This window comes from Panthera tigris, chromosome E2, assembly GCF_018350195.1.
Source record: "Panthera tigris isolate Pti1 chromosome E2, P.tigris_Pti1_mat1.1, whole genome shotgun sequence".
NCBI classification, from domain to species: domain Eukaryota; kingdom Metazoa; phylum Chordata; class Mammalia; order Carnivora; family Felidae; genus Panthera; species Panthera tigris.
In genome coordinates this window covers 55,173,145-55,201,074 of record NC_056674.1, presented here as the reverse complement: position 1 = coordinate 55,201,074, position 27,930 = coordinate 55,173,145, and the positions used below count along the sequence as shown (strand labels likewise).

At 41.3% G+C, this 27,930-nt stretch overlaps 1 protein-coding gene across 9 annotated transcripts; it reads left to right on the top strand.

Annotated features, from left to right (window-relative positions):
• On the top strand, positions 1 to 27,930 carry MPHOSPH6 (M-phase phosphoprotein 6). Of its 9 annotated transcripts, none has more exons than XM_042969581.1 (7): positions 1 to 296; positions 2,190 to 2,418; positions 5,296 to 5,408; positions 6,068 to 6,180; positions 18,483 to 18,573; positions 21,311 to 21,405; positions 21,856 to 22,335. In XM_042969581.1, the coding sequence occupies exons 4-7, from the start codon at positions 6,071 to 6,073 to the stop codon at positions 21,989 to 21,991; spliced, it is 432 nt and encodes a 143-aa protein (XP_042825515.1). In that variant the 5' UTR covers positions 1 to 296; positions 2,190 to 2,418; positions 5,296 to 5,408; positions 6,068 to 6,070; the 3' UTR covers positions 21,992 to 22,335. The 9 variants fall into 9 exon arrangements, 7 of the variants coding, with proteins under 7 accessions (XP_042825515.1, XP_042825516.1, XP_042825514.1 ...); XR_006211920.1 differs by lacking the exons at positions 1 to 296; positions 2,190 to 2,418; positions 5,296 to 5,408 and adding exons at positions 750 to 1,063; positions 23,396 to 23,587; positions 26,819 to 27,930 and having other exon boundaries at positions 21,856 to 22,032; XR_006211921.1 differs by lacking the exons at positions 1 to 296; positions 2,190 to 2,418; positions 5,296 to 5,408 and adding exons at positions 750 to 1,063; positions 23,396 to 23,587; positions 24,927 to 24,967 and having other exon boundaries at positions 21,856 to 22,032.

Genomic DNA, 27,930 nt, shown 5'->3' with positions numbered 1-27,930 from the left:
TTCCCCGTGTCAAGTCCCTCTCACCCCGGCACCGCTAGCCGTGTCCTTACCCCGAGCTCCTCCGTGAGGCGAGCGCTCCCTGAGGCGACGCGCGGAGATTCCGGGGACGCGCCGGAGCGCGAGAAACGGGGCGGAACCACGGGGCGGGGCGACGCGAGCTGCGTAAGACGACGCCGCGACGCAGGCAGCAGTGCGCGTGCGCGGCGGGGGCTGGTGGTGGCCCGCGGCCCGGAGCAGGAGCCAATATGGCGGCGGAGCGCAAGACGAAGTTGTCCAAGAACCTGCTGCGCATGAAGGTGTGGGGACGCCGGGGAGGCGGGCCGGGCCACAGGGGTACCTGGGATTGGCGACCCGGCCGGGGCCGAGGCGGCGGGCGCGCGGGGCCACTGGGGAGGCCACGGAGGGCCTCCAGTTCGGACGTTCATTCATTCACTTAGCGCTGGCTCTGCTTTAGGCACCGGGAACTAGGTTACAAATCCGGCGGCTTCCCTCATAAAGCGCGCGGACAGATAGGACAGACCACGTAAGCAAGCAGGGTGGCGCAGCACCAAGTGAGGTGATGCTCAGAGCCCCGGGAGCCCTGGGAACTTACTTGCGCTTGGGCAGGAACGGGCCCTCAGGTAGAGACTGCAAGGGTCGGTGGGAGGGTGGGGCATGGCAGCACAAACCGAGGGGAAAGCGACTTCAGAAGTCTGAGACGCAAAGACCACAACATCTGTTGAGGTTTCCAAGAACTAAAAATAAGTCGATGTGCTTGGAAGACAAGTAGCAAAATGTGGGCCTGGAAAAGTAGCCAGTGGCCACAACATGTGAAGAATTTTAGGCCAGATGAAGGATTTTTTCCCTTTATCTTGTGAGCATGATGAGGAAGCTTTTGAGCAGGGGGAGCGGCATCTTAGCTGTGCTTCTTACTTTTCAAAGTTACCTTAACTGCCCTGTAGAGACTACATTGGTGAAAGAAAGACCTGACAAGGGACAAAATTGCAGTCGGAAAGACCAAACAAGAAGCTCTGATGATCTGGTTGCAATGGCAGCAGGAATGGAGAGAATTATAACAGTTGAGGTGAATGTCAGCTTTAAGCGAAATTGATTTTAGTTTCGAAATTGAATCAGTTTTTAAAAAAAAAATTTTTTTTTAACGTTTATTTATTTTTGAGACAGAGAGAGACAGAGCATGAACGGGGGAGGGTCAGAGAGAGGGAGACACAGAATCCGAAACAGGCTCCAGGCTCTGAGCTGTCAGCACAGAGCCCGACGCGGGGCTCGAACTCACTGACCCTGAGATCATGACCTGAGCTGAAGTCGGCCGCTCAACCGACTGAGCCACCCAGGCGTCCCCGAAATTGAATCAGTTTAACAATCAAATGATTTTAGGGGCGCCTGAGTGGCTCAGTCGGTTGAGCGTCTGACTTCAGCTCAGGTCATGATCTCGTCGTCTGTGAGTTTGAGCCCGGCGTGGGGCTTTGTACTGACAGCTCAGAGCCTGGAGCCTGTTTCAGATTCTGTGTCTCCCTCTCTCTCTGCCCCTCCCCCGTTCATGCTCTGTGTCTCTCTCTCTGTGTCAAAAATAAATAAACATAAAAAAAAATTTTTTTTAAAACATGATTTCAAAGTGGAAGAGAGAAAAAAAAAAGACCAGTGTAGATAAAATGAATACAGGAACTAAAACGGGAAACAACCAGGCCTTCAAACTTGAATAATAACAAAGATTTATACTTTCTGCTCTGTGTTCAGACAACTGTTCTAAGTGCATGTATCAACCCATGAAATCCACATAATAATTCTGTGAAGTAGGTTTAGTTATTATTCCTCTATTTTAGCTGAAGCACAGAAAAAGAGAAGTAAGTAACTTGCCTAAGGTTACACAGCTAATAAGTAGTATAGACAGGACCAAACCCAGGCAGTCTGGCTCCACATCCCCTGCTCATAACTACTATTCCATACTGCTTGTCTCTGAACCCAGTGTTAGATGCTTAAAGAGTAATTTCCAGAAAAAAGGAAGCAAGGCATAAATAATGTTTCGAAAGATTGGAGAGTAAATGTTGCATGTGCCAGATTCGAATGGGATTGAGCTAGGGTATGACTAGGGATGGATAGGAGACTGAGGGTGGAGGGTAAGTCATATCATTTATAATTTCTGAAGTTCTTTTTTCATACATATTAGCAAATTTTGAATTTTTACCCAACAGAGTCTTCTTTGACTTCTCGTTTATAATCAGAGCAGTGGAGTGGATTGGCAAAGCAGGTACATCAAATGAAGATACGCTGAGTAAGACTTTGACCAAAGATCTGACTCAAGAGTTAGGAAGGAAGAAGTTACCTTAAAAAAGTATCAACCCCTACCCTAGTGGTTGGGAAAGACTCAACAGGACATTGGAAGCAAAGAAAAGGGGGGAGAAGGTTACACATATTTTCTAGGTGAGTTATCAGCTTCAATCATTGATGAAAAAGAGCTTTTTGGCAGGACAGCAGGAGATACTATGCACAGAGTGGAGTATAATGCACATCCATTCCTACGAGAATGAATGAAGCAGCTGCATTAGGTTGCTGTATCCAGTGTAGCTGTTCAGCCAGAGCAAAGTATAGAGCAAGAATAAAAGAGTGGAGGATTTAATACTAATACAGTTGTTTTCAGGTGTACTTGAAATCCTCTGACTTGGTCAGCTGTTAGGAGCTGGAGATGATGGGGGAAGTAGAAAGTGAAGGATATAGTTGGCAGTTCTCAGTGTCATTTTAGCTCTATTGGACTCTTAAGACAGGAGTTGCTGAACTACTTCTGTGAAGGGACGGATGAAAAATACTTTAGGCTTCTGGGCCACTCACTACTGTAACTACCCACCTCTGCCATTGTAACTCAGAACCAAATGAGCATATGTTTGTCCCAATAAAACTTTATTTACACCACCAGACATCCAGCCTAAGGACTATAGTTTGTGGTACCAGCTCTAGGTCCTCTGTTGTGCGTAAAGCCAAATCACTAAGCTTTATAGAGTGTTCTTAGATGCTGTGGAGTCAGGAGAATTGGATTGCTACCTAAATCGAGTTGCTTGATTTTATATTCACAGGGTGTTCCAGCCTTGCCATGTGCACAGAGCATACATATATAGATAGCTATTTTGTATGCCATAAATACTACTTGACTAAAAATAGGAGATAAAAAAGCAGTTGGGCAGGATTGGTGAGTTGTATTACCAAGAATATAAGATGAAATGAGGCATCTGGGTTTAAAGAGAACCACCCAGGAAAGAGAGTCTGAAGAAATAAAGCAAGTCCAGACTTACATTCAGAGAACCTTTATTGAACTCTTCCTGAGTACCAAGGGCAGCCAGAGTCCTAGTTATATAAGATGAATAAGAGACATGGTCTGCTATTCAGAATCTCAGTCTTTTGGGAGACACAGAAGAAGCAAAATGAACAATAAGCTAGTGTTTATAAGGCTTTTAGACATAGGGAAAGGTACTCTTTTATGGGAACAAGTCGGTGAAGAGCTTGGCCAAACACAGGAAGACCCAAAGGACATGTGCTCTGGGCCTTTACAAGTTGATATTTTGCTGAGTAGAAAATGGAAACATGATGTTGAGTAGCAGAGACAGAAGGACTGGGAAGTACAGAATATGCATTCCAGAAACTGCCAGTTCTTTCCTGTGGTGAAGCTATAGACACAGGTAAAAGGAGAAAGGAAGACTGCAAAACACTTTAGAGTGCAAGCATTTCTTTTACATTTATTTAAAATTATGAAAGGGGCACCTGGCTGGCTCAGTCAGTTGAGCGTCCAACTTCGGCTCAGGTCCTGATCTCACAGTTTGTGGGTTCAAGCCCCGCATCAGGCTCTGTGCTGACAGCTCAGAGCCTAGAGCCTGTTTCGGATTCTGTGTCTCCCTTTCTCTCTGCTCCTCCCCTGCTTGCACTCTGTGTGTCTCTCTCTCAAAAATTTACATTAAAAATTTTTTTTAAATAAAGAAGTAAATAAAATAATGATGGATTCACAGGAAGTTGCAAAAAAATGTACAGGGAGAGCCTTTGTACTCTTCTGTTCCCTGTCTTATATCGCTAGAGTACGGTACAAAGCCAGGAAATTGACAGTGGTACAATCCACAGAGTATTTCATTTTACTGTTTTACGTGTGTGTGTGTGTGTGTGTGTGTGTGTGTGAGAGAGAGAGAGAGAGAGAGAGAGAGAGAGGGATTTCCATACAGTTTATCACGAGCAGATTTATGTAATTACTTCCACATTCAAGATACAAAACTGTTGCATTACCATGAGATTCCCTGAAGCTGTCCCTTTGTAGCCAACCCAGTCTCTTCTTTCCCTAAGCTCTGGCAACCATGAGTCTGTTCTCCATTTCTTTACTTATGTTATTTCAAAAACGTTATGTAAATGGAATCATACAAGATGTAACCTTTTGGGATTCGCTTTTTTCACTCAGTATTATTCACTTGAGATCCATCTAAGTTGTTGAGTATATCAATAGTTCCTTCCTTTTTTATTACTGAGTAGTATTGCATGCATTGGAAGTACCTTAGGACTTAACCATTCACCTGTTGAAGAATATTTTGGTTGTTTTCAGTTCTTGGCTATTAACAAGTAGAGCTGCCATGAATATACCTGTATAAGGTTTTGAGTGAACATAAGTTTTCATTTCTCTGAGATAAAATGCCCAAGAGGGCAATTGCTGGGTCATATGGTAAGTGCATGTTTAGTTTGGTACGAAACTGTCAAGCTGTTTTCCACAGAGGCTGTACCATTTCATATTCTCACCAGCAATAGTATGAGTGATTCAGTCTCACTACGTCCTCAGCAGAACTGGATGTTATCACTGTATTTTATTTGTAAATATTTTTCAAGTTTTGTCATTTCATTTAGCATTCATTGGCAAAGCCCTTATACCTAAAAATGCTTATGTTTGGGGGAAGGTTGGAATGAAGGGAAAAGTAATATAGAGCTTGGACAAGAGAAACAAATAGGGATAAGTGGAAACCAATGGAAGTCTAGACCTAACTGCTAGAGGTAGGGGCTCCTGGATGTTTTCTAAATTTATTTTTTTCCCTTATTAATACATTATCGTTTTGCTGTGATCAACCTCTTAGTGTGTTCACTGGTTCCCCTGAGGAAATGTAGTTGTTGTGGGAAGAGACCAGCAGCTGGACTGTGTGTTTCTCTACTGGCCCATTTTGAATTGTACTTTTGCACGTTTTAGAATAAAGAGCAGCCGTAGAGATGAGCAGCCTTTCAGAGGATAGAGATACGTGAAGAGCAGGCTTATAGATACAGCTTTGCTTTGGTCTGTGTTTACAGAGCCCCTACTATGCATCATTCATCATGCTAAAAGTGAGGAAGGAGACAATCTAGACAAAGTCCCTGCCCTCAAGGTCTTCAGAAGAGGCAGATGCTCAAGGAATTAAAATGTGGTGAGACTATTTGAGGGTGTCATATGAAGCATCTGGGAGAGAAATCCCGATTTTGCTTACAGGTATCAGAGATAATTTCACAGGGATGGAGTAGTTTTTCCTATACCAGAAGGGCCAGGAGTTGGCCAGGTGGAGGAGCATGAGAAAGGCCATTCCACACTAAGATCAGCAGGTATGAAGACCAGTGGGCTCCATGAGTCGGTGAGAGATTCAGAAAGTACTGAGTCTCTCACCTTCTTTTGGCCCCTCTCACTTTCTGTCTCCACCTGCCCGTCATGATCTGTGTCTTTTGTCTTAGCCTTTCCCCACTGGCCACTATGTAAAACTGAAATATTTATGGGCTACTGATTGAATACAGTTTTTTATTGCTCGTTTTACTAAATTAGACAGACTAAAGTGTGGTAAAGATCTTTCTGAAGTCTTCTGTAGGAAGTCCACATACTTTTTTGTGTGCTCTAGTCAGCTCCCTGCTAGTCTGGTGTGATGCCGTCTAGGGCAGAGCTAAGCTACTTTGGTCACACCACCTCCACCCTCACCCCTGAGATGGGATTCTTGAAGAAACGAGGGAAAGCATGTGGAAGAATAAAGTTATCTGTGTTTTCCTCCACTCTAACTTGGGAAAACCAGTTGCTGACACTGATTTTGTTTTGTTTTGACAGTTCATGCAAAGGGGACTGGACTCAGAGACCAAGAGACAACTAGAAGAGGAAGAAAAGAAAATCATTAGTGAAGAGCACTGGTACTTGGATTTGCCAGAGCTTAAAGAAAAGGAGTAGGTTTATTAGAAATTATATCAGTGATGCTTTGGGCATTCAGAGGGAAATCCCTGCAAATACGACATCTTCATTCCAGTGACACAAAGCCTGTAAAATAATACCTGTTCGGTTTCTTGAGTTAGCTTTGCAAATAGTTTTCTAAAATTATTAAATCTATATAAGTTCTACTTGGATTTATACATTTTTACTGGCCCTCATTTATAACATTATTCTTTTTCTATATTGAATAGATGAATCTAACCCGCTTATCTCTGGTAATAACCGGGGGGCCTTTATAAGACTCTGGCCCTGTGCTCCCTGTCATAGTAAGTTTGAAGATTAAGTTTGAAGGTGTGTACTTTAGGGCTTTCCAGTTCTGTGTGAGTAATAGAGTTCTTCATCAGGCTGAGCTTCTTAAAAGCAATTCAAGAGTTTTAGGTTTGTTTCCTTTATTTATTTTTTTTAATTTTTACTGCTGTTAATACCAATCATCTTAGCTAACATTTATTGAGTCTCTAGCATGTATCAGGAATTGAGCTAAGCACTTTATATCTCTTAATTATTTAATCCTCAGAGCCGACTTAGGAGCTGGCTACTCTGATTCCATCCCTTTTATAGCTGAGGCATCTGAAGCTTAAGAGAGAATAGCTTGCCCAGAGTCCACCAGCTGGTCATGGCTAATGCTGGGATAACATGCTAGATTGTTCCTCCTGGTTGGCGCTTGATAAATAGTTTTCAATGAAGGAGCGATAGATTCATATCATCCATTGATTTTATCTAAATTCTTCTTAAAACTCTCATTTCTTCTAGTTGCTTTTTTTTTTTAACCTTAGTAAGCTCTATGGGACAGTAGTTTTATTTAAACTTTGTCCGATGATTGAAGATGTTGCTGATTCAGGCAATTTAAGTTTTTATTTTCTTTACCTAATAATTTTTTTCATTTTTAACATGTTAAAATTCCCTTGTTCATTTGGCTGACCTTCTCTGGATCTTTTCTGGAAGGCTAGGTGTCCCTTCTTTGAAGACAGAAAGCATGTCTCCACCCCCCCCCCCCCCCCCCCCCAGGAGATATGGAAGGAAGGTACTTTGTTTTTCTGCTTGCTTCTCTGTTTGCTTCTTTCCACTGCTTCTCAGAGGAAGCAATATGGCAGTGAAGGAGGGGAAGATAATGCCAGGAGCTGTGCAGATTTGGGGGCAGGGTGGCAGGAAGGGACCATTACTGGTAAGAAGCTGTAATTTAATTTTATACCTTGACTAAACTTACACAAAGTATTCCAGATATTTTGTTACTTACTTTTATTGAAAGGCAGGATGGTTTCTATCCTGTTTTCAGTATTCTTCCCCCCCCATCCCCCCAACATATTATTCCCAGAAAAATGACCTTTAGGTTCCTTTCCTAGGAGGTACATGTCTCCATCCTTTCAAGCTATTGTAACAAAATACCATAGACTGGGTAGCTTATAAATAATAGAAATGTTATTTCTCACAGTTCTGGATGCTGGAAATCCATAATCAAGATGTGGTCATATTTTGGTGATGGCCATTTCCTTGGTTCATAGCTAGTGCCTTCTCACCATGTCCTCACCTGGTGAAAGGGGCTAGGGGTTTCTGTGGAGTCTCCTTTGTAAGGTGCTAATCCCTTTTATGAGGGCCCCACCCTCATGACTCTGGCCGCTTCTGAAAGGCCTCACCTCCTAATATCATCTTGGGAGTTAAGATTTCAACATACGTATTTTGCAGGGGATACAAAGAGTCAGACCCTAATGGTAAATAATAAGCTTCTGCCATCATTCAGCACATGTTTTGTGTATAGATGCGTGTATTGGGTCAAGTTGTTGTCAGGAAAAGAGGACACTGTCATATTGGGTAATTTTAGGAGAGTGTAACAGGTATAGGCAGGACACAGGGAAGCCACCAGGGACAGTGCATTCATCATAGCTTGTGTGATGGGAATAATTCCCACTCCAGGCCCAGAGAATCAAGGGGAGGGAGTGGTTACTGAATCGGAAGACAGGCGATGTGGCGAGTGCATCTTCCAAGAGCTGCTACCCTCATAAGACGGCATAGCCAGCCTGAGGTAGTCCCACAGGAAGGAAGCCTGGTTCCAGACTGCAAAGGACCACTTCCATTTATAGCATTCATATCAGCCTCCCAAGATATGGAGTAGGGGAAGATAATGAGAAATAAATGTGGAGAGGAAAATGGATGAATGTCCTCAGGATGTGTATTTTTATCCCAAGTAGGGAGCCAGTGGAATGGATTGGTTAATTAAGCGCATGGACTCTGCAAAGGGGCAGACCTGTGTTTGATGCCCAGCTCTGCCACTTACTTGTGACCTCGGGCAAGTTACTTAACTCATGTCCTTTGTATATTGGGTGTGATAATAGTATCATACCATATGAGAAGTAAATGGATAATATATGTGATGCACTCACCACAGCAGGTCAGTCCTATAAAGCACAGTAAACTCTGGTGGCACATGTATTTCCTTATACTTGATTGTTATGGAATCCGCCCATTCCTTCTTGCTCTTTTGTGTTTGCGAATCCTTCCGTGGTGGTATCATCTGAATTATCCCAGAGGGTCCCTGCTATCTGTGGAATTGGGGACTTTGCTCTAGAAGTCTAGAGGATGCCGTTTGTAGTGTCAGCCATATCGCTACAATTCAGTGATGACATTTAGGACTATTCAGTCCACACCTCCCCTTAAGGGATACCCCTGGCCAATGCCTAAGCTGTGTAGCGGATTGAGGATCTGGTTGCTTTGCTTCAACTTAGAACAACCACAGGACCTTCCGAAGTCCAGAGCTGTTCGTAAGGGCTGAGGCCTTAGTGTAACCACGTTGCTGGTCACCTTCTCCTGGCGTCCTTATTTCCATAGAGGGGCATCTCCCAAACAGCACCGGCCAGTAATACTTCTGCACACAACTCTGTCTCAGAGTCTGTTTCCAGGGAACCTGATAGAAGATGCTTGGTATAAATTCCTAGAAGAATTTACCAGATCAGAGATTTCACTGTATTTTTGCCATATTGATTTTCTCCAAAGGATGTGCCCCAGTGCAGAGAATAGCCAGTTTAATTGCTTTTTTGCCACAGGATGTTGCTTTAAAAGTATGTATTTGGCTACCATGCTTCTTGTGCTTGCATATTGTGGCCTAATGAATGTTAGGAACTGTGAGAGCTGAGATCATACTGTAAACTAACAGGTTAGCTTGCCACAGTTTCACGGATGCTGGTGGAAGGTATAAGACTCTTGGGTCAGACGCAAGGACTTCATTACTCACAGCACAACACCCACTGTGGGTATCTGTTTTGTATCATTTCCTACTTGCTCCCCAGATCCCGTGGGGGATGATGTGGTGAGGCCCACCTGTTTGTGGTAACCACAGTAGTTTTGCATCACAGCTGAGAAGTCCTGAACTTAGGACTCCTGTTATCTTTGATACTGGAATGCAAGCCAACTTACCCTTGGCCCCAAGAGAGACATTATTATACTGGACATTAAGCAAGTCTGCACTTTGCTCTGAAGGAAGACAGTAGCTCTGCCTTTCAAAGCCGCTCACTATACACACATCCCTGAAAAGATGTTCCAGAGCAAAAGGGCAATTAACGCCTCATTCACAGGAGAGACCCATAGAGAATTGCTTCCCTACCAGGTGTTTTTCCCCTGCTTTGCCATGCATGTTATTTGTGGATTTAGGGCAAGTCTGAGTTTTTTTGAGTACTTTCTCATCTATAAAAATAGATGAAATCAGTAATATCCTGGATGTGTTTTGACTCTAAAATTATAGGGGCGCCTGGGTGGCTCAGTCGGTTGGGCGTCCGACTTCGGCTCAGGTCATTATCTCACGGTCCGTGAGTTCGAGCCCCGCACCGGGCTCTGTGCTGACCGCTCAGAGCCCGGAGCCTGTTTCAGATTCTGTGTCTCCCTCTCTCTGACCCTCCCCCATTCATGCTCTGTCTCTCTCTGTCTCAAAAATAAATAAACGTTAAAAAAAATAATAATAAAATAAAATTATGGGTCCTCATTAATAAGAATTAGGATATTAAAATAAAGAATGCTTATAGTTAAGTTTTAGAATATTTAATTTTTTGCTAACTCTATTAATTTTCCTAATTATTGAAACTATGCTTGTAGATAACATCTGGGTCCCTTTTTATATTAAAGCTGTTGTGTTAATGGAAACCCCTGGGAAAGGCCCTCTGAGGGAGCAGTGGTCCTGCTGTGAATCCATTCCTGGCCCCTGCTTCTTTCTTTTGTCTGAAGTGAGAGTAGTTATGATGCTTTCCTGAGGGGGGTAATTGATTTGGGAGATGGATGAGGTTTTATCTGCTGCACTGCCCAAGGACCAAGATTAGGCAATTGAGAAGGAATCTCACATTTGTGGAAAAGGCTGAACAAAAATTCAGGAGAATGTGTGCCTGAATTTAGGCTGTCTCAGGGAATGGGAGGTGCTGAAGGAGGTGAGGTGCTGGCTGGACTAGAGAGCCAGGTAGAGAGGAACCCGAAGAACAGAGGTTCTCAAAGTTTTGGGCTCAAGGACCATTGACATTTTGTAAAATTATTTGGAACCCCTGAAGAGATTCCATTTGTGTAGTTTATTTCATGTTGATATTTACTGTGTAAGAAATTAAAATGAAATTTTTTAAATGCTCACTCTATAGGTAGCCTCATTAACATGTTAGCACAAATAACATATTTTTCATGAAAACATAACTGTTTTCCAAGATAAAAAAAAAAAATTGGTGAGAAGAATGGCACTGTTTTACATTTTTGCAAATCTTTCAGTGTCTGGCATAATAGAAGATGTGTGGATTCTCTGGGTGATTTCTCTTAACCCTCGCATTCAACCTATTGTAGTCTGTTGGTTTGGTTGAGGAATATAAAGAAAATCCACCCTCACACAGATGATGTAATTGAAAAGAGAGGAGTATTATAATAGCTTTTCCAGGTAATTCTTCGACGCTACTCCAAAACCCAATAAATAGTTTCTTTACAGTTAACTGCAGCATGGAGTCTCAAAGCATCAATAAATTTTTCATAATCATTAGTCTACCTTACATTTTGAATAGACCTTTTATCCATGCATGATTTCATAACATCATGCATTTCTCATTTGGAAACTGCTAGTTCGGTGAGTTGTATAGATTTTCTAAATGTTAACTCATTTCATTGTATGATTTCAAAAAACATTCATTAATATTACCATCGGTTTCATCAGAAAAATCTTTTAAGTATTGAGAAGCTATCAAACCCAAGATGCCATACACAAGCTATTCAAAATTCTAATTTTTGCTTGAAAGCTTGAATTTTGTTACTGGCAACAAGTATTGTCAGTTGTTTCTTTGAAGTGACATATATATATATATATGCAGAATATTGTTGAAGACTGAGATTAATGAAAATAAATTTTTTACTGTTTTATCAAGAACGTTCTTATTGGCTTCTTTCCCTTTTTAAAGACTTTGAAAACCAACAGTGAATAATGCAATGATTACTAGTGTAGTATGGTATCACGAGTTTAATTCATGCTAAGGTGAACTTTTACTCATAATTGCTTTTGCACCCTCTGTGTAAGGGTCAAGACAGTGAAGAAAACAACATCCTACTGTCACTGTGAAAATAATACTGACTTCCTACCAGCATTCCCTTCTGTCACTCCTTCTCCCTCACGGAGGCCTCCTCCCTGTTTCTCAGACAGGTCATTTAACACTGCCTTCTCCGGACCTTTATCTAGCTGCTCTTCCCCAGCTGTCTTCACATTTTCTTCTTCATTGCCTTCCAGACTTGGCATAGAGTCCTATTTTCATTTTGTAGCCAAACGACAAAACTACAACTAACGTGAGTTCGCTCCTTGCTGAGTTACAGATAAGGACTACACGAGATGGAGTTGTCCACAAAGCAAACTTTATGTGCAACAAATAAGGAGATCACAGGGAATGACTTCCAAAGCCATGACTCTCCCAAGTGGGTTTCTTTTACTTAGGGTTAGGATGAATATTCAGAAAGGGGAACTTTGTCATTGCATGTAAAGGCAGACATGAGGCAGTGCAGGCGTACTTAGAAAACATGCCTGTACATGCATCCTATGTTATGTGAATGAAGCTTGTGCTCCTCCGAGGGTGGAGACTAACACTGTAGGGAGGCCAAGGGAACTGTCGGCAGAGGGGAAGGGACTAATGGGCATGCTCCCACAGTTAGTATAAACTGGATGGGTGGTCTTGGGCTCCTGATACTGGGCCTTTCTTACTTTTGAAACAGCACAGGGAGTTTTACAAGTGGTTTATTGTCTCTGGTTAGGCTATTTCCTGGCCTGGTAGAGTGTGTGTTTTTGGTTTCTCTTTGTTCCTTTAAAATCTTTACTGAGGGGGCGCCCGGGTGGCTCAGTCGGTTAAGCGTCCGACTTCGGCTCAGGTCACGATCTCGCGGTCCATGGGTTTGAGCCCCGCGTCAGGCTCTGGGCTGATGGCTCAGAGCCTGGAGCCTGTTTCCGATTCTGTGTCTCCCTCTCTCTCTGCCCCTCCCCCGTTCATGCTCTGTCTCTCTCTGTCTCAAAAATAAATAAACATTAAAAAAAAAATTTTTTTAAATCTTTACTGAGAATTTCGCATTTCTTTGTAATTCTGACACCTCCTAGGAAGTTCTGCTAGAAGTGTGCTTGAGCAAGTAGGGCACTGATCACCCAAAATAGCTGGGGGCCTAGAATGACTTCTCTGGTATCACGAAAGCTGTGATTTTGTCTTTCTTTTTCTGGGGACCCCCCCAACTCTTTCTGCTTAAAATTTGTCTTTGGTAAAGGTGGAATTGTTGGGTTGTAAGGTTGGCATATATATTTAACTTTATGAGAAACTCTCAGGCCGTGTTCCACAGTGATTGCACCATTTTACACTTTAACTAAAGAAGTGTAAGAGTTCTGATTTTTCCAGTCCTTCCAACATTTGATGTTATCTTTTTCTTTTTACCTATTCTGTCATTCTAGTGGTGTCTCATTATGCTTTTTAATTTGCATTTTCCTGGTGACTGATGTTAAAGAACTCTTATGTGCTTATTTCTATATCTCTATGTTAAAGAACTCTATAACTCTTTATACTATGTTTATAACTTTTAACTGTGTTAAAGAACTCTATATCTCTGATGTTAAAGAACTCTTATGTGCCATTTCTATATCTCCCTTTGTGAAGTCCCTATTCAGTTCTTTTGCCCATTTTAAAAAATGAAATAGTTACATTTTTTTCTACTATCTTCTATTACATATTTATCCATCCCTCTATACATCTGTCATTCCATTTTATTTTTAGTGTATTTCAGAGTAAGTGGCAGACATTTTCTCTCTGAACACTTCAGCATGCATATCATTATGTAGGGTTTTGTTCCGTTTTGTTTTTTAGGTAAAACTTACATACTTCTGTAGAGATAGGAGTTCTTTATTTTTTGAATACAGATCCTTTAACAGATGTATATATTGGGAATATTTTCTCCCAGTTTGTGGGCTTGCCTATTTATTAATGTTGTCTTTGATGAACAGTAGCTTTTGTTTTGTTTCATTCATTTTTTTGCTTTTTATAGTTAGTTCTTTCTGGGTCCTGTCTAGTGAATCTTTGCCTGTACCAAGTTTGCAAATATAGTTTCTATGTTTGCTTGTAGAATGTTTGTAATTTTAGCTTTTACATTTTTATGTATGATCTGTCTTTGATTTTTATGTGTGTGTGATTTTGTGTGGTGTGAGGTAGAAATCAAGGTCTGTTTTTGTTTTGTTTTGTTTTTCTATAGAAAATCAATGGTCCCAGTACCATTTATTTAAAGAAAATATTTTTCTTTACTCATTGTTTTGATGCTGTGGTCAAAAGCAATATGCTGTATTAGTATGGGTCTTTTTCTGGACTCAAGTCTTTTGCACCGTAAGTTTTTCTATCCTATCGGCTTGATTACTATGGATTGCAACCTTGAATCTTGCAGTCTCGAAGTCGTAAAATCAGATAGCGCAAGGTTTCTTTTATTATTTTCAAGATTGTTTTGGCTAGTCTACATCCTTTGTATTCTCATATAAATATTAGAATCAGCTTGCTAATTTCTTTCCGTGATTCCCTTCCTCCTCCGAAAAATAGGATTTTGATTGGCATTGCATTGATTCTGTAAATCAATCTGAGGAAAATTGGTATGTTAACAAAATTGTGTTCTTCAGTCCATACACATGATATACCCATTTATTTAGCTATTATTTAATATCCATCAGTAATTGCTAGTAGTTTGGAGTGGAGAGGTTTTGTGTATATATCCTTAAATATATCCCTATGTATTTCATATTTTTAATTTCTATTGCAAATAGCCTTTTCCCAAAATTGTTGTATTTACGTACGTAGAAATGTTGTATATAGACCTTGTATTCTGTACTGTGCTAAATTGATTCACCAACTCTAGTGGTTTTGTGTAGATTTCTTGAGATTATCTCCATATGCAGTTGTCATCTACAGAGAAGAAAATTAAAACTTTTATTTCCTTTTCTTCCTTTGTTGTTGGCTAGCATCTCCAGTACAATGATAAGAATGGACATCCTTGCATTGTTTCTGATCTTAGGGAGAAAGTATTAACTATTTTACTGTTAAGTATATAAAATGCTGTATGTTTTCCTAAATGTCCTTTACCAGCAAGAGATTTTCCTTTCTCTTCCTAGTTTCCTGAAGACTTTTGTAAATGATGTTGTATTTTGTCGAATGATTTTTTTTTAATTTTTTTTTTTTAACGTTTATTTATTTTTGAGACAGAGAGAGACAGAGCATGAATGGGGGAGGGTCAGAGAGAGGGAGACACAGAATCTGAAACAGGCTCCAGGCTCTGAGCTGTCAGCACAGAGCCCGACGCGGGGCTTGAACTCACGGACCACGAGATCATGACCTGAGCCGAAGTCGGCGGCTTAACCGACTGAGCCACCCAGGCACCCCTGTCGAATGATTTTTAATGAGTTGATCATATGGTTTTTCTTCTTTCCTCTGTTAACATGGGAATTATCTTGAGATTTCAGTTTCACAACAACCTTATGTTTCTGAAACAAATCACCCCTTGGTATTCATATGTTTTGTATATATAGTTCTTTCAATTTGCTAATATTTTAATAATGATTTCTGCATTCATATTCATAAAGGATATTCCACTGTAGGTTTCTTACAATGCCTGTAGTTTGGGCCATAACATGAGTTTCGAAGTGTCCCTTCCTTCTCTTCTCATTTCTTAGTTTGAGTAAAATTGGTATTGTTTCTTCCTTAAATTTTTGATAAAATTCACCAGTGAAGCCATCTGGATCTGGAGTTTTCTCTCATAATAATGAATTTAGTTTCTTTAATAGATAGAGGACAATTCTGATTTTTCACATCAGATACTGTATTTTCTGTTGTAAAATTTCTATTTGATAAGTTTTCATAATTTCCATATTTAAATTCACGTTCCTTATTTGTGTCTTCATTACATTTCTGTGTTCCTTTAAATCCTTGAACATACTTAGTATAACTGTTTTAAAATCCTTTTTGTACTAATTCCATCATCTCTTTTTTTCTATTTATTTGTTTTTCTCCTGTTTATGGGTCACATTTTCCTACTTCCTTACATGTTTAGCAACTTTTTACTGTGGCCTCACATTATGTATTACATTGTTGAGTACCTGGAATTTGTTGCCTTCCTTAATAAAGTGTTGAATTTGTTCCATTAGGCAATTGATTTACATTCCAATCAGCTTGGTCCCTGTTTTTGTTAGAGTAGGTTTTATGGCCTTGACTGTCTTGCTAGATGAGTCCTACTCCTGAAGGGTGACCTTTCTTTTCGATGCCACAGGATATTCAGCTTGGTCCCCCCACTCTAGATAGACACAACTGAAACATTTCCCTCCTTTGTGCAAATCTTGTATTTGTTTAACGTACAATTTTAGGGTAAATTTTCTTTCTCAGGGGTGGTAAGCTAGAAAATGGTCCGCCAAATAAAATTCATGTCCTCGTCCCTGGAACCTATGTTAGCTTATATGGCAAAGTTGACTTTACTGGTGTGATTAAGTTAAAGATCTCTAGATGGGGAGATTATCCTGGATTTTCTGGGTGGGCCCTAAACGCAATCACGTGTATCTTTATAAAAGGGAGACAGAAGAGAAGGCAGAGGTTACAGTGATCACAAGCCACAGACTGCTGGCTGTCAAAAGAAAGCTGGAGAAGCAAGGAATGAATTCTCTGCAGCTTCTGGAGGGAGCATGGATGGCTCTGCCAACACCTTGATTTTGGTCCAGTGAGGCTGATTGCAGACTTACAGAATTGAGAGCATAAATTTCTTGTTTCTTTAGCCCATCCATTTTGTGGTAATTTCTTATAGCAGTCCTAGGAAACTAATGTACCAGGTAATTCTTCTCCTGGAAATTGTTTTTTTCCCCTGACACTGTTGGACTTGACTTGCATGTGTACAGTCTAGTATTTGGCCAAACATTCAAGGGAAACAAATATGCAAAATTTTGCATAAAGGATCCCAGAATTCCTCTATATATCTCCCCACCTCTGGTCTCTTGACCCATATACTTCATCCCCAAACTTCAATTTCCCTTTTCCTTTCAGTAAGACCGGGCTTAGTTTGGGCTCCCACTCCCACTCCACAGTCTAGATGTTGCCTTCAGTCAGAAGGTGGGCATTCATTGCCTTTAGTCAGAAAACTTACTTCATCTGGTTTTTTTCTCTCAAGCATCACAGCACTGTGCTTTGACTTGTTCGTTGTTTCCTACTTAGTCCTATTTTATCGTTGGCTAAAGTCGGAGGACTAGTTTGATACCAGCTGCTCTCTTAAGGACAGGAGTGAAATGACCTTCATCTTTTTCCACTGTATAATGTAAATCTTTATCATCTGGCACCACTCTTGAATGGACCTCCTTGAGAGCAGAGACTTATTCATGGCTGTCCCCCCAGCTTCTAGAACACTGCCTGGAACACAGTTTGGCTTAATAGGTGTTGGCTAAGTGAGTGAATCTTGACAAGGAGGACCTGCTTTCTGCCAAAGAAGCCAAAATGGCCAGGTATTTACTTTCCCAGTGTTCTTCATGGTTGATCCGTTTATGGTTTCAGGCTGTAGTCAGATATGCTTACCTGGGACTGGGGTAATAAACTGGTGACTCAGAGGAAGCCCTTTTGGAGTCTGAAACACATCTGCATCCTCCTTCCAGGGCAACACAAGTTGCCGCCCAGTGCCCTCTGCTGTCCAGAGATTAGCCCCCTGAGGTGCAGCAGCATTTTACCAGGATAGATTTTACCATGTTTCAGTTGGGGGTTGACGACTTAGCTACCTTTATTTCTGCCTGTTTTCCATTCCTGCTCATCCAACTATCCCAGAGATTCTGTGAGATACCTGGTATCCTTTCAATAAATTCCTTCTCTGCTGAAGTCAGTCATTGTTTATAGCTAAGAGCTCCAGCTAATACGCTCTCTTAAAGCTGGCCGGGACTCTGATTTCAGGGTATTTAATCAGAACTTAGTAAGAAGTTGGTGGGGTTGGGGATGTAAACATCAAGGAAACTGCTTCAGATTTGGAAGATTCAAGTGTTTTGTTTTTTTTTTAATGTTTATTTATTTTTGAAACAGAGAGATACAGAGCATGAACAGGGGAGGGTCAGAGAGAGAGGGAGACACAGAATCTGAAACAGGCTCTGGGCTCCGAGCTGTCAGCACAGAGCCCGACACGGGACTTGAACTCATGGACCGCGAGATCATGACCTGGGCTGAAGTCGGACGCTCAACCGACTGAGCCACCCAGGCGCCCCCGGAAAATTCAGGTTTATCATAAATAGTCTAGGTCTCTATGTTGTGTAGGCATTTATGCCAATTAAATGTGTTTAGGCAAGGCTGTGCCTGCAGCCTCCAGCTCTTGTCTTCTAATGGCTTTGCTGGCCAAGGTCATCAGTTTTTATTTCTACCCCTACTTTAGAAGTCTTACCTTACTGGGGTACCTGGGTGGCTCAGTCGGTTAAGCGTCCAACTTCGGCTCAGGTCATGATCTCGTGGTTTGTGGGTTCGAGCCCTGCGTCAGGGTCTGTGCTGACAGCTCAGAGCCTGGAGCCTGTGTAGGATTCTGTGTCTCCCTCTCTCTCTGCCCCTCCCCTGTTCACGCTATGTCTCTCTCTGTCTCTTAATAATAAATACATAAATGTTAAAAAAATTTAAAAAAAAATAGAAGTCTTACCTTACTTTTACTTGATTCTGCTAAGAACCGGAAGATCGATTTTTCATTTGAAATCCTGACTTTTATTTGCTGTGCTTTGTTACAAGAAGACATGCCATTAACACAGGCTTATTTTCCTGCTTAGGTGTTTCATAATAGAAGAGCAGAGCTTCTTGTTATGTGAAGACCTTCTCTATGGAAGAATGTCATTCAGAGGATTTAATCCTGAGGTTGAGGTATTAAATATAATTGCTTCCCATTTTAAAATTTTCCAATTGAATTCTTTCTGCTAATAATTGGGTTTAGGTTTTTTCCCACAGGGTAGCATTTCTTCTCATTATATAGAAAATAACAAGTCTTGAAATACCGCTGTAGCTATTTAAAGAAATTGCAGTGTTGCTGCCTCACGTTGTGGTGGAGTTGAGTAGATAATTTAATACAGCAGCACGCACTCCTGACATCGCCTCCATGAGTGTTAGAATCTCAACTCCGGGCTTTTACAAGAACGTCCAGGTTTTATTCATGCGATGCTATTATGAAAAATTGTTTTCTTGCATCTAGAAACATATCTTTTCTAATGGAAAACGTTACTTAAGAATCGAGTAATTTGACTTTTTAATGGACAGGTTTTAATCTGAGCTTGTAAATAGAGTTTTAAATGAATCCTTTGGAAAGTTTGTTTGAAAAGTAAATATTCACCTTATGAGCTGTTGATTTGAATTTCCATGCCTCAGTTTTGTAGAGAAGCACAGACATTCATTTAACAAATATTTATTAGCATTCTGGCACATGTACCAGAAGCCATCGTATCAGGTATTTGGCCAACCAAATGGAGGTTTATGATGTAAATTTTTAGTTTGATGACTATCATGTGAAGCCAGGGCTTCTCAGCCCTGCCACCACTCACATCTGGAGCCAGATGATTCTTCGTAGCTATCTGTGTATTTTGAGATGTTTAGCAGCATCCCTGGCCTCTCCCCACTAGATACCAGTAGTGTGCACGTGCACACACATGGCCCACTTGTGACAACCAAAAATGTATCCAGGCATTGCAAAGGTCCCTTGGTGAACAAAACTTCCCCTGGTTGAAAACCACTCTATAAGGATGCCTGAAGAGAACCAGAGTTCACCAAGCTAATCGCCAGATTAGCTAAATCTTTATTCAAAGATTGTAGGTTTTCTTTTTTTTCCATTTTTTGAGGATGCATGATAATTAAGATGTTATATTTACCTTACACAAAATCAACCCTAAAAGTGTTTGTTTTTAATATGTAATTTCCTTGCCTTGGCCTGCTTAAAGATTTAGAGGAAGAGAAAGAGGGCAGTGGGGTAAAGGGGGAGGCGGGGGAAGCAAAGATTATGAGTGTTCGATGCCCAGGGACTGGGGCTGGGGGTAGGCAAGCACTCCACAGTATGTCTTGTACAGTGAGAAAAGAAGTTGGCCTGGCCCTTGGGTTCCGATGTGGGAGCCTATTAGAAAATGGCTTTCAGGACTGGTACTCTGAAACACAGAATACATTCTCTCTGGGAAAATGTTTTGAACTCTTTGGCTTACAGATCTGAGCTGTTATGAAACATGAGAAAATTTAGGTATACACCTGGTTATGAAAAGGTACCAACTTGAGAGCACTTACTTCATTATAAGCAGGATGTACTTAGAACACATTTTTAATGTTGCATGTGTCTTTACTGGCACCTAGCATGGAGTTCATTTATTCAGTAAATATTTATTCTGTACCTGTGGTTCATCAGCCCTCTTGAGGCATTGGAGTGCAGCAGAGAACCAAAGTCTGTGCCCTCACAGAGCTTCTGTTCCCAGAATTATTTTCTTTTCAGTCCTATAAATGTTGGAAAAGCACCTGAATCTGGTTTCTCTTCTGCTGTCCCTTCCTTGTCCTGCCTTTGTTGTAAAGAAGGTATTGTACGTTAAAAAAAAAAAAAAAAAATTTCTCAGGGGGTAACTATCAAGAAAAGGTTAATGTGAAAAAAAGAATGGAGGAGAGATCCGTGGCACGTGGACATCAGGTAGAATGCATTATCCACCCTCTTGTTCCAGAGTGAAGCTGGTCCTTCCGGGGATATCAGAGCCAGCCTCCCAGTTCTTCCATCCAGTAATGTGCTGCCCGCCCGCCCCCCCCCCCACTCCAAAAACTGCATTTAGGGGCACCTGGGTGGCTCAGTCGGTTAAGCATCTGGCTCTTAGTTTCAGCTCAGGGCGTGATCTCATGGTTCATGAGTTTGAGCCCTGCATCCATCCCTGTGCTGACAGCATGGGGCCTTCTTGGAATGCTCGCTGTCTCTCTCTCTCTCACGCTCTCTCTCTCTCTCAAAGTAAATTAATAAGCTTAAAAAAATTTTTTTAAAGATTGCATTTAGTATTACTCTTGAGTGTAGTATTCTTCCATTCATTCCCATTTGGAGGAAATTTGAAAGTTTGCTTTTTTCTTTCCCCTGCTCACTAGAACATGTTGGCAGTGTGCCTGCTTTAGATATAAGTAACTAATAAGATTTACGATCAAGGGGCCCCTGGGTGGCTCAGTCAGTTAAGGATCCGACTCTTGATTTCAGCTCAGGGCACGATCCCAGGGTCCTGGGATTGAGCCCCACGTCAGGCTTTGTCCACACCAAGCATGGAGCCTGCTTAAGATTGTCTCTGTCTCCTTCTACCCTACTCTACCACTCATGTGCACACTCTCTTTCAAAAAAAAAAAAAAAAAGATTTATGATCTAAAATACAATTTAAACATATTAGCAGGAAGTCTAATCTAGTGGCGCTTTTTGTCTTACTATTTTCTTCATTCAGAGCTGATTTCTGTTAGCACATTGTGGAGTAAAGTATTACAGAGAATTCCCTATAAATTTTGGTGACTCCTGTAGATTCTGTGACTTCTGTTTCTCTACCTTCAAATATAATTGATAACAGTTTCTTTAATAAGCCTGTTCCAGCCCTGATAGTGCTGTTGTATTTTTCAGAAATTAATGCTTCAGATGAACTCCAAGAACAAAACAGAGGAAGTTGAAAGTGAAACAGTGGAGCTCGATGTATCAGATGAAGAAATGGCTAGAAGGTAACGGTCACCTTGGAACCACATTATAATCTGGGCCCGGCATTCTTTGTCTCTCACGTGGGTTCTCTTCTTCCCCACCGTCTTCCTTGGAGTGCCCCAGCAGGAAGATGACTTTCTCCTTTCTCTAAATTGGGCTCAGGCAGGTTCATGCCTGTCACACACTGGCAGTTGAGGGCTCATGACCGGTACTGCTTCTAATACATATTTTAAAATATACATCTCAGTTTATTCAGGATAGTGCAAAAACAAAACACAGTGAAGAATTTAATCATCCATAGAAAAGTTTATAAATTTTAAATCCATTTATTTTGATCACAGCTTTGATTTTTTTTATAATCTTTGAATATTTGTTATAATTCACGGAATAGTTTGATATTCTTGACAAGACTTGATTCCTATCTTATTTGTTTGTGGATTTAATTAAACTTGTGCTGCATACCGTCTTAACAGATATGAGACCTTGGTGGGGACAATTGGAAAAAAGTTTGCCAAGAAAAGAGACCGGGTCAACTATGAAGAAGATGAAAATGGACACGTAAAACCAACAGTTAAAGTAAAGAAGATGTTCTTAAAGCCCCAGGATTGAAGTGGATGCTTTAAGACAGAGCTCAGGGGTGCCTCATGAGGGTTAGTATTATGGAACTCATTCTGATGGCTTCTCTGTAGTTATTCAAACTGTGATGTTTACATGTAAAGAGGTGGATAATTTTGGAAACATGCCATTTTTGAAACGGATATGTGGTGGATGTTATACATCCTTTGCTTCATGGTGTTCATCAAGAATGGATTTTTAGCCTTCGAGTTTCAAATGTACATAGGGATGTGGCTGCTTCCGAAAGACTTTTGGACTTCAGATTTTTTTTTTAATGGAGCTGTCTTGTCACTGACCTTGAATTGGCACATATAAATTAAACCAGTGTTTAAGTTGCCCTTATGTTTCTATTTTACTTTAAATTATGAATCATGCCAAGCCAATGTATACATACATTCTGGAATCAAACATAATGAGGGTTTATTATATATACATTCATTAAGAGCAAACATGCCTCTCCAGCCTACAGTACTTGCATGCTACCGAGTCATTGTTGGTTTGTGGAATTATTGGTTTTTGTTTAAAGCTTTTACTTAATAAAAAAAAAATTATTCTCTAATAAATTAAATTTTCATATATTTTTTCTTGTCTCTTATGCTTTCAATTAATTATTTTAGTCTAATTCAGTATTGGAACTTTAATCCAAATACTAACTTGAAAAAAACAGCCATTAACTTAGAATATGGTAATGTGTTAGGTTGAACTGTAAGAAATTGGCTTGTATGGGTCAAAAGCAATCATCAACTTTTTATTTTAATTATTATGAAAATCATTAACCTGTAAATATACCCTGGTAAGCTCTGTTTGGACAAAGAAGTCATTGGCACTGTTAGGACACCACTTTCCAAACCAACAGCTGGCTTGTGTATCCTAGAGGTTTTTTTCCAACATATTGACATATTTTGCTTCTTTTCCGTGGGGCCTTGAGTTTTCACTGGCCCCAAGAAAGAAAATACACAGGGTTTTAGGATGTTAATTGTAAAATTAGGAGAATCTAGGGAGATTCTCTTGTACAAAGTCACAGTGTTTTCCTTAAGGCGTATTTATTTAATCTGAATGGTATCTCGAGCTGGTATCTCTGGTGTCTATTCCATCAGCATTGTATGGATGGGAGAAAACTCTGCCTGCCCATGAGTGGCAGGGGTAACCCTGTGCTGTTGCAAAACTGCAACAGGATCAAACAAGACCATTCAGGTAATAAAAAAGGATTATCTGACAAATATTGGCAGACTATGACTTCCAGTGGCTTCTCTCCCACTCATAGCAGGCTCTCACACCCACATCCCCCTCCCTGACCTCTGCCCTGATCATTATACCAGATGGTCACTTCATCACATGTAACATCCATGTCAAATGGATTCTGTCCTCAAACCTGACCCCTCTCTGCTCCTACCTCAGAGTCTTCATTTAAACCTCATGGGGATGGCCATAAGTCAGAAATGAAGAATAACATAGGAACAAGTCTGCAGTTCAGCCCACAGACCTGTAATTCATGGCATCCAGATTCTGAATGCAATGATAACAGAAAACCTGAACTACAGCAAGAGTGTGAAGCACAAATGCATGCTTGAGCATTGGAGATCCTATCAGGTATTTAATCTAGAAGAGAGCTGATAATGGTTGGACTAACATGTTACCTGGAGGAAAATAAAGTAAGGTAGAAGCAGTTCTGGTGAATGTTCTCCAAATGAATAACCAGCATGACAGCACTGCCAAGGGGCTGGCTGTCCTTAGATGCCAGCCACGTGCCCAGAAAACTGCAGTTGGGTCTGATGTTCAGTGGAACAAATAGTGAGTTCTTACACTTGGCTAGGCACTGAATTATGGGCTAGGATTGTAAAGAATCATCTCTTCTTTACCCATGAAGAAACAGATAGGAGACATTACAGTAGCCCATTCAATACCACACTGCTTTTAAGTGCTAGATCTGGGATTTGAATGCAGATCTGTTGACCCCAAAGCCCGTGCTCTTTGTCTGATGTCGCTCTGCGGGGGAAAGCAAAAGAACGGAATTGGGAAACAGGCAGAAAATAGCCTGACCCCAGAATAAGTCCATACTTTTTTCCAAACAGTGTCTTTCAGAATCATACTGTACTACCCATACATAGTACCTGTATCATTGTACTACAACATTTTAAGTTTCTTCCTTTTTTATAAATTTCCTTTTTACAGATGATAGGAGTTAAATTCACATTAACCATCAGTTTCCAACAAGAATGATTTATTTTGTAAATAGGATATTCTGGGTATTAGTGATTCTGTATTAAGGAAGAATGGATCTATGGTAACAAGAAAAAGTTTTGAGATCGAGCAAGAGGGGGAGGGACAGAGAGAAAGGGAGACACAGGATCCAAAGCCAGCTCTGTGCGGACAGCAGAAAGCCCAACGCAGGGCTCAAACTCATAAACTGAGATCATGACCTGAGCTGAAGTCAGACGTTTAACCAACTGAGACACCCAGGCGCCCCGAAAAAGCAATTATTTAATGAGTGCTTACTTGGGATATAACCATATGTTTTCACATACTCCTTTAAATCATATCCTATAAAATCTTACCCAGTTCGAAAGCAGGGACTATGCCTCACTCTTTGTCTGGTTCCAACCCCACGTTCTTCATGTGGGGATTTATAAAAAAAAATAGGTGCTTAATAGATAATAGTTAATTGAATGAAAATATTCTCCTGCTTCCCAACCTCACATACACATTTTTAGTGACTCTCCAGAGAGTCCCTACCTGACAAATAGTGGACACCTCAAAGATTTTGCATACGACATTGTTTTTTGCAAGATAATTCTATCTGCAAGCATATGTTTGCAAGCTCACAATCTTCAAGCCTCAAGAGTAATGAAGTAGAATTCACACTTTTCCCCAGCAGGTCCTAAATCTAAAACAGTTTCTGATGTACCGCTTGCTCCCTTTTGTAATCCAGGTACCACATTCTACTCACTTCTGGCAAATGTAAGATACAAGGCATCTGAGGCTGGTTCTTCCCAGAAATTAACTCCAAGACCCACCACATCTAGGAAGATCTGGCCAGGGAAGTTCCAGGCAGAATGTTAAAAGGGACAGATGGCTGCTTCTGGCTGCCTCTGTTGAATTACAAGATCAAGATAAATGACAGAAGGAACTGATTAGTTCTACAGCACAGTTTAAAGAAATGTTGACAGCCAGGCTGGTCTTTCTAGCAAGCAGAAGGTTCTCCAAGTAAGAAGTTGCAAAGATCAAATCTGCAGTATTGTCAGTAAAATTTGGTCTCAGGATAAATTTTGAGGGAATCCCTCAAGGGTATAGCTGTGAGACCATTTTCTGATTTTGAGGTGTCATAAGAGGTCAGGAGGGTGTCTCCTAGACCCGCTTTGTTATAAGAGGGATTCCCAGAATCTTAAGGGCACCATCACTAAGTTTGGGGGTAGTTCGTTATGTAGCAATATATAACAAATACCAGCTGTAAAACGTTTGCCAATCTTCACGTGCACCTGTGTGGCATCTCTGTCTTATATGCATTTCTCTGGCTGCTAGTGTGGCTGAGAAGCTTTTCTTGAATACCCATGATTCCCTCCTGCCCACCCCACCCTTGTGAATTGGATGACAAGGTTTGGGGTGGGGGTGGGGGGCAAAGCTTCTCTGACCTAGCCAGGAGAAATCTGGTAAATGGGATAAATTTCAATGTAGATATTTCTGGAGAGGAATTTTCTGGGAAGAAAATAATCCCAGAATGTTGGGCTGCTGGCTGGCCCATCCTCACACGGGGACTGTGGTAACGCTGCAGCCTCTTTCAGAAAAATTTCTCTACCGATTATGGCCTGGATCCCTTGATCCACAATTCTGTGGTTGCTACTGTTGTGTCTACCAAAAGTGGCAGAAGTACCCCAGGGCCTCCAGGAAGAATGCAGGAGACCACTAGGTCAGCAGCCTCAATGGTAAAAAAAAAAGGCTGGAGCCTAAGAGTTGGATGACAGTAGAGGGCTTCAAAACAACCTCCAGCACTTCTGCATTGACAGCAATTTGCAAATCACAATTTCAGCGTTGCCCAAGTTTATACCTGAGAACAGAAGAGCAAAACTAAGCAATGCCTGAAGTCTCCCTGGGCTTGCTTCTCATAGATGAAGTGATTCCAACATACAAAGTCACTAAAATATATAACCAATAATTTCAAAGGTGGAATGACTAATAATTAGGAAGCTAAGAAAAGCTCTCTCGTGAATATGAATTATGCACACCAAAAGTTTATTGGCTTTAATACTTAAAAGTATTAAAATTAGTACTGTCTTGGGACACCCGACGGGGTCAGTTGGTGGAACGTGTGACTCTTGATCTTGAGGTTGTGAATTTGAGCCTTGCGTTGCGCTTGAAGATAAAAAGTTAAAAAAAAAGAAAAGAATTGTCTTATTCTCAAAACTCCAATTCATATTAAATCCACTCTGAGTATAAAAATTCCAATATAAACTCACTCTTCATTTCCTTGATGAAGAGTAAATACTTTCATAAGAAAGAGAGGGATGAGGGAAAATGGAAAGCTTTCTTCACTGAACTTCCTGAGAAGGGGCCCAGGAAGAGATTAGCTTCAAGTTGAAGATTCTAAAAATAGCTCCCTTAAAAGTTTGGGACCAATTCTTCACCATAGAGGTTTTTGTTTGACACTCTGTCGACAGGTAAAACAAATCATTGTAGTCTACACAGAGGTCCAGTGGTGCCCCCTCTCTGTTACCTGTTGTCGTAAGCAGTCTGGAAGCAGATGATCCTTCTGACGTGTAGTCAGAAGGTCAGTAGGAACCTAATACTAAACCACAATGCCTCTCCTCACTCCATCTCATTGTGTAGGCGTGTCGTCTCACACCATCATGAGAAGAGTGAGGTACAGCATGATGCCAGCGGGCTAAGGAAAGAGTCACTCTACCAGCAGGAGTAATTCATATGGACTATCCCACGAGATCCTTCTAAGGTTGCTGCTGCAGAATGGGGACAGACAGTATGTACGGTACCCCAGGAATTCACTGGGGGCTCTTCATGGTACCTCCATGTCCCTGGAAAACCATAAATGGGAACTGCATGCACTGTTACCCAACAAGGGCACGATAAGCAACGGTTTGCAATTTTCAGAGATGAAGGTCTCTGTTACCTCGCTAGAAAAGCGACCTAGATCACCAGAAGCACTGCCAAGTGAGAGGGGAATCTAGAACGGTTGGTGGAGGAGGGAAATACTGAATGTTTATTAGAACATCAGACCCAACTGCAGCAGCAAGGACTGTAATTAGTTTCACTAATCCTCCGACTGGAAGTTTTCATTCTGTACACTGTGGCTGGCCACCACCGTGAAGAAGCATTGCCGTGATGGAGGGAATTAATGCAGAGCACAAGCAGGTCTGAATGGTATAAGGAGCAAACTGGGCCCCGCCCCTTTCCCTCAAGTCCTCATGTCATGGTGCCCCAGCCAGCTTCCAACTGCACGTTCCACGTCTCTGTGCCAAAGCCTTTCCCAAAGTTGTAGGAAAATGTCCTTCCACATTCTGCCTGGGCACAGCACGGAAGTGCTGTGCTGGAGAGTTCAGACTTTGCTTCCTTCGGGAGCAGCCTCAACTAACCACTGATCAGAGTTAGTATCAAGACACCCCATCACCACTCAGGAGGCACCATGTGGAAGTAAGTGAGGTATGTGTTTAACACCATTTTGGAGAATTTTCCCAGAACGTGAGCTCCACTTGCCCTCAGTGCTGACTTGCTTGATAAGGCAACTTATTGGCTGTTTTGCTTTCTCTTCACTCCCCTACAAGATTTTCCTGCACCCCCAAAATAAACTGCTTGCACTTGAATCCTCATCCAAGGGTCTGCTTCTGGGGAACTCAAACTAAGATAGCATCTCTGAACCAGCATTTAAAAATTAAAGTGTTACTGATGATGTAGGTATAGATACACAGGCAGGCAGACAAACAGAT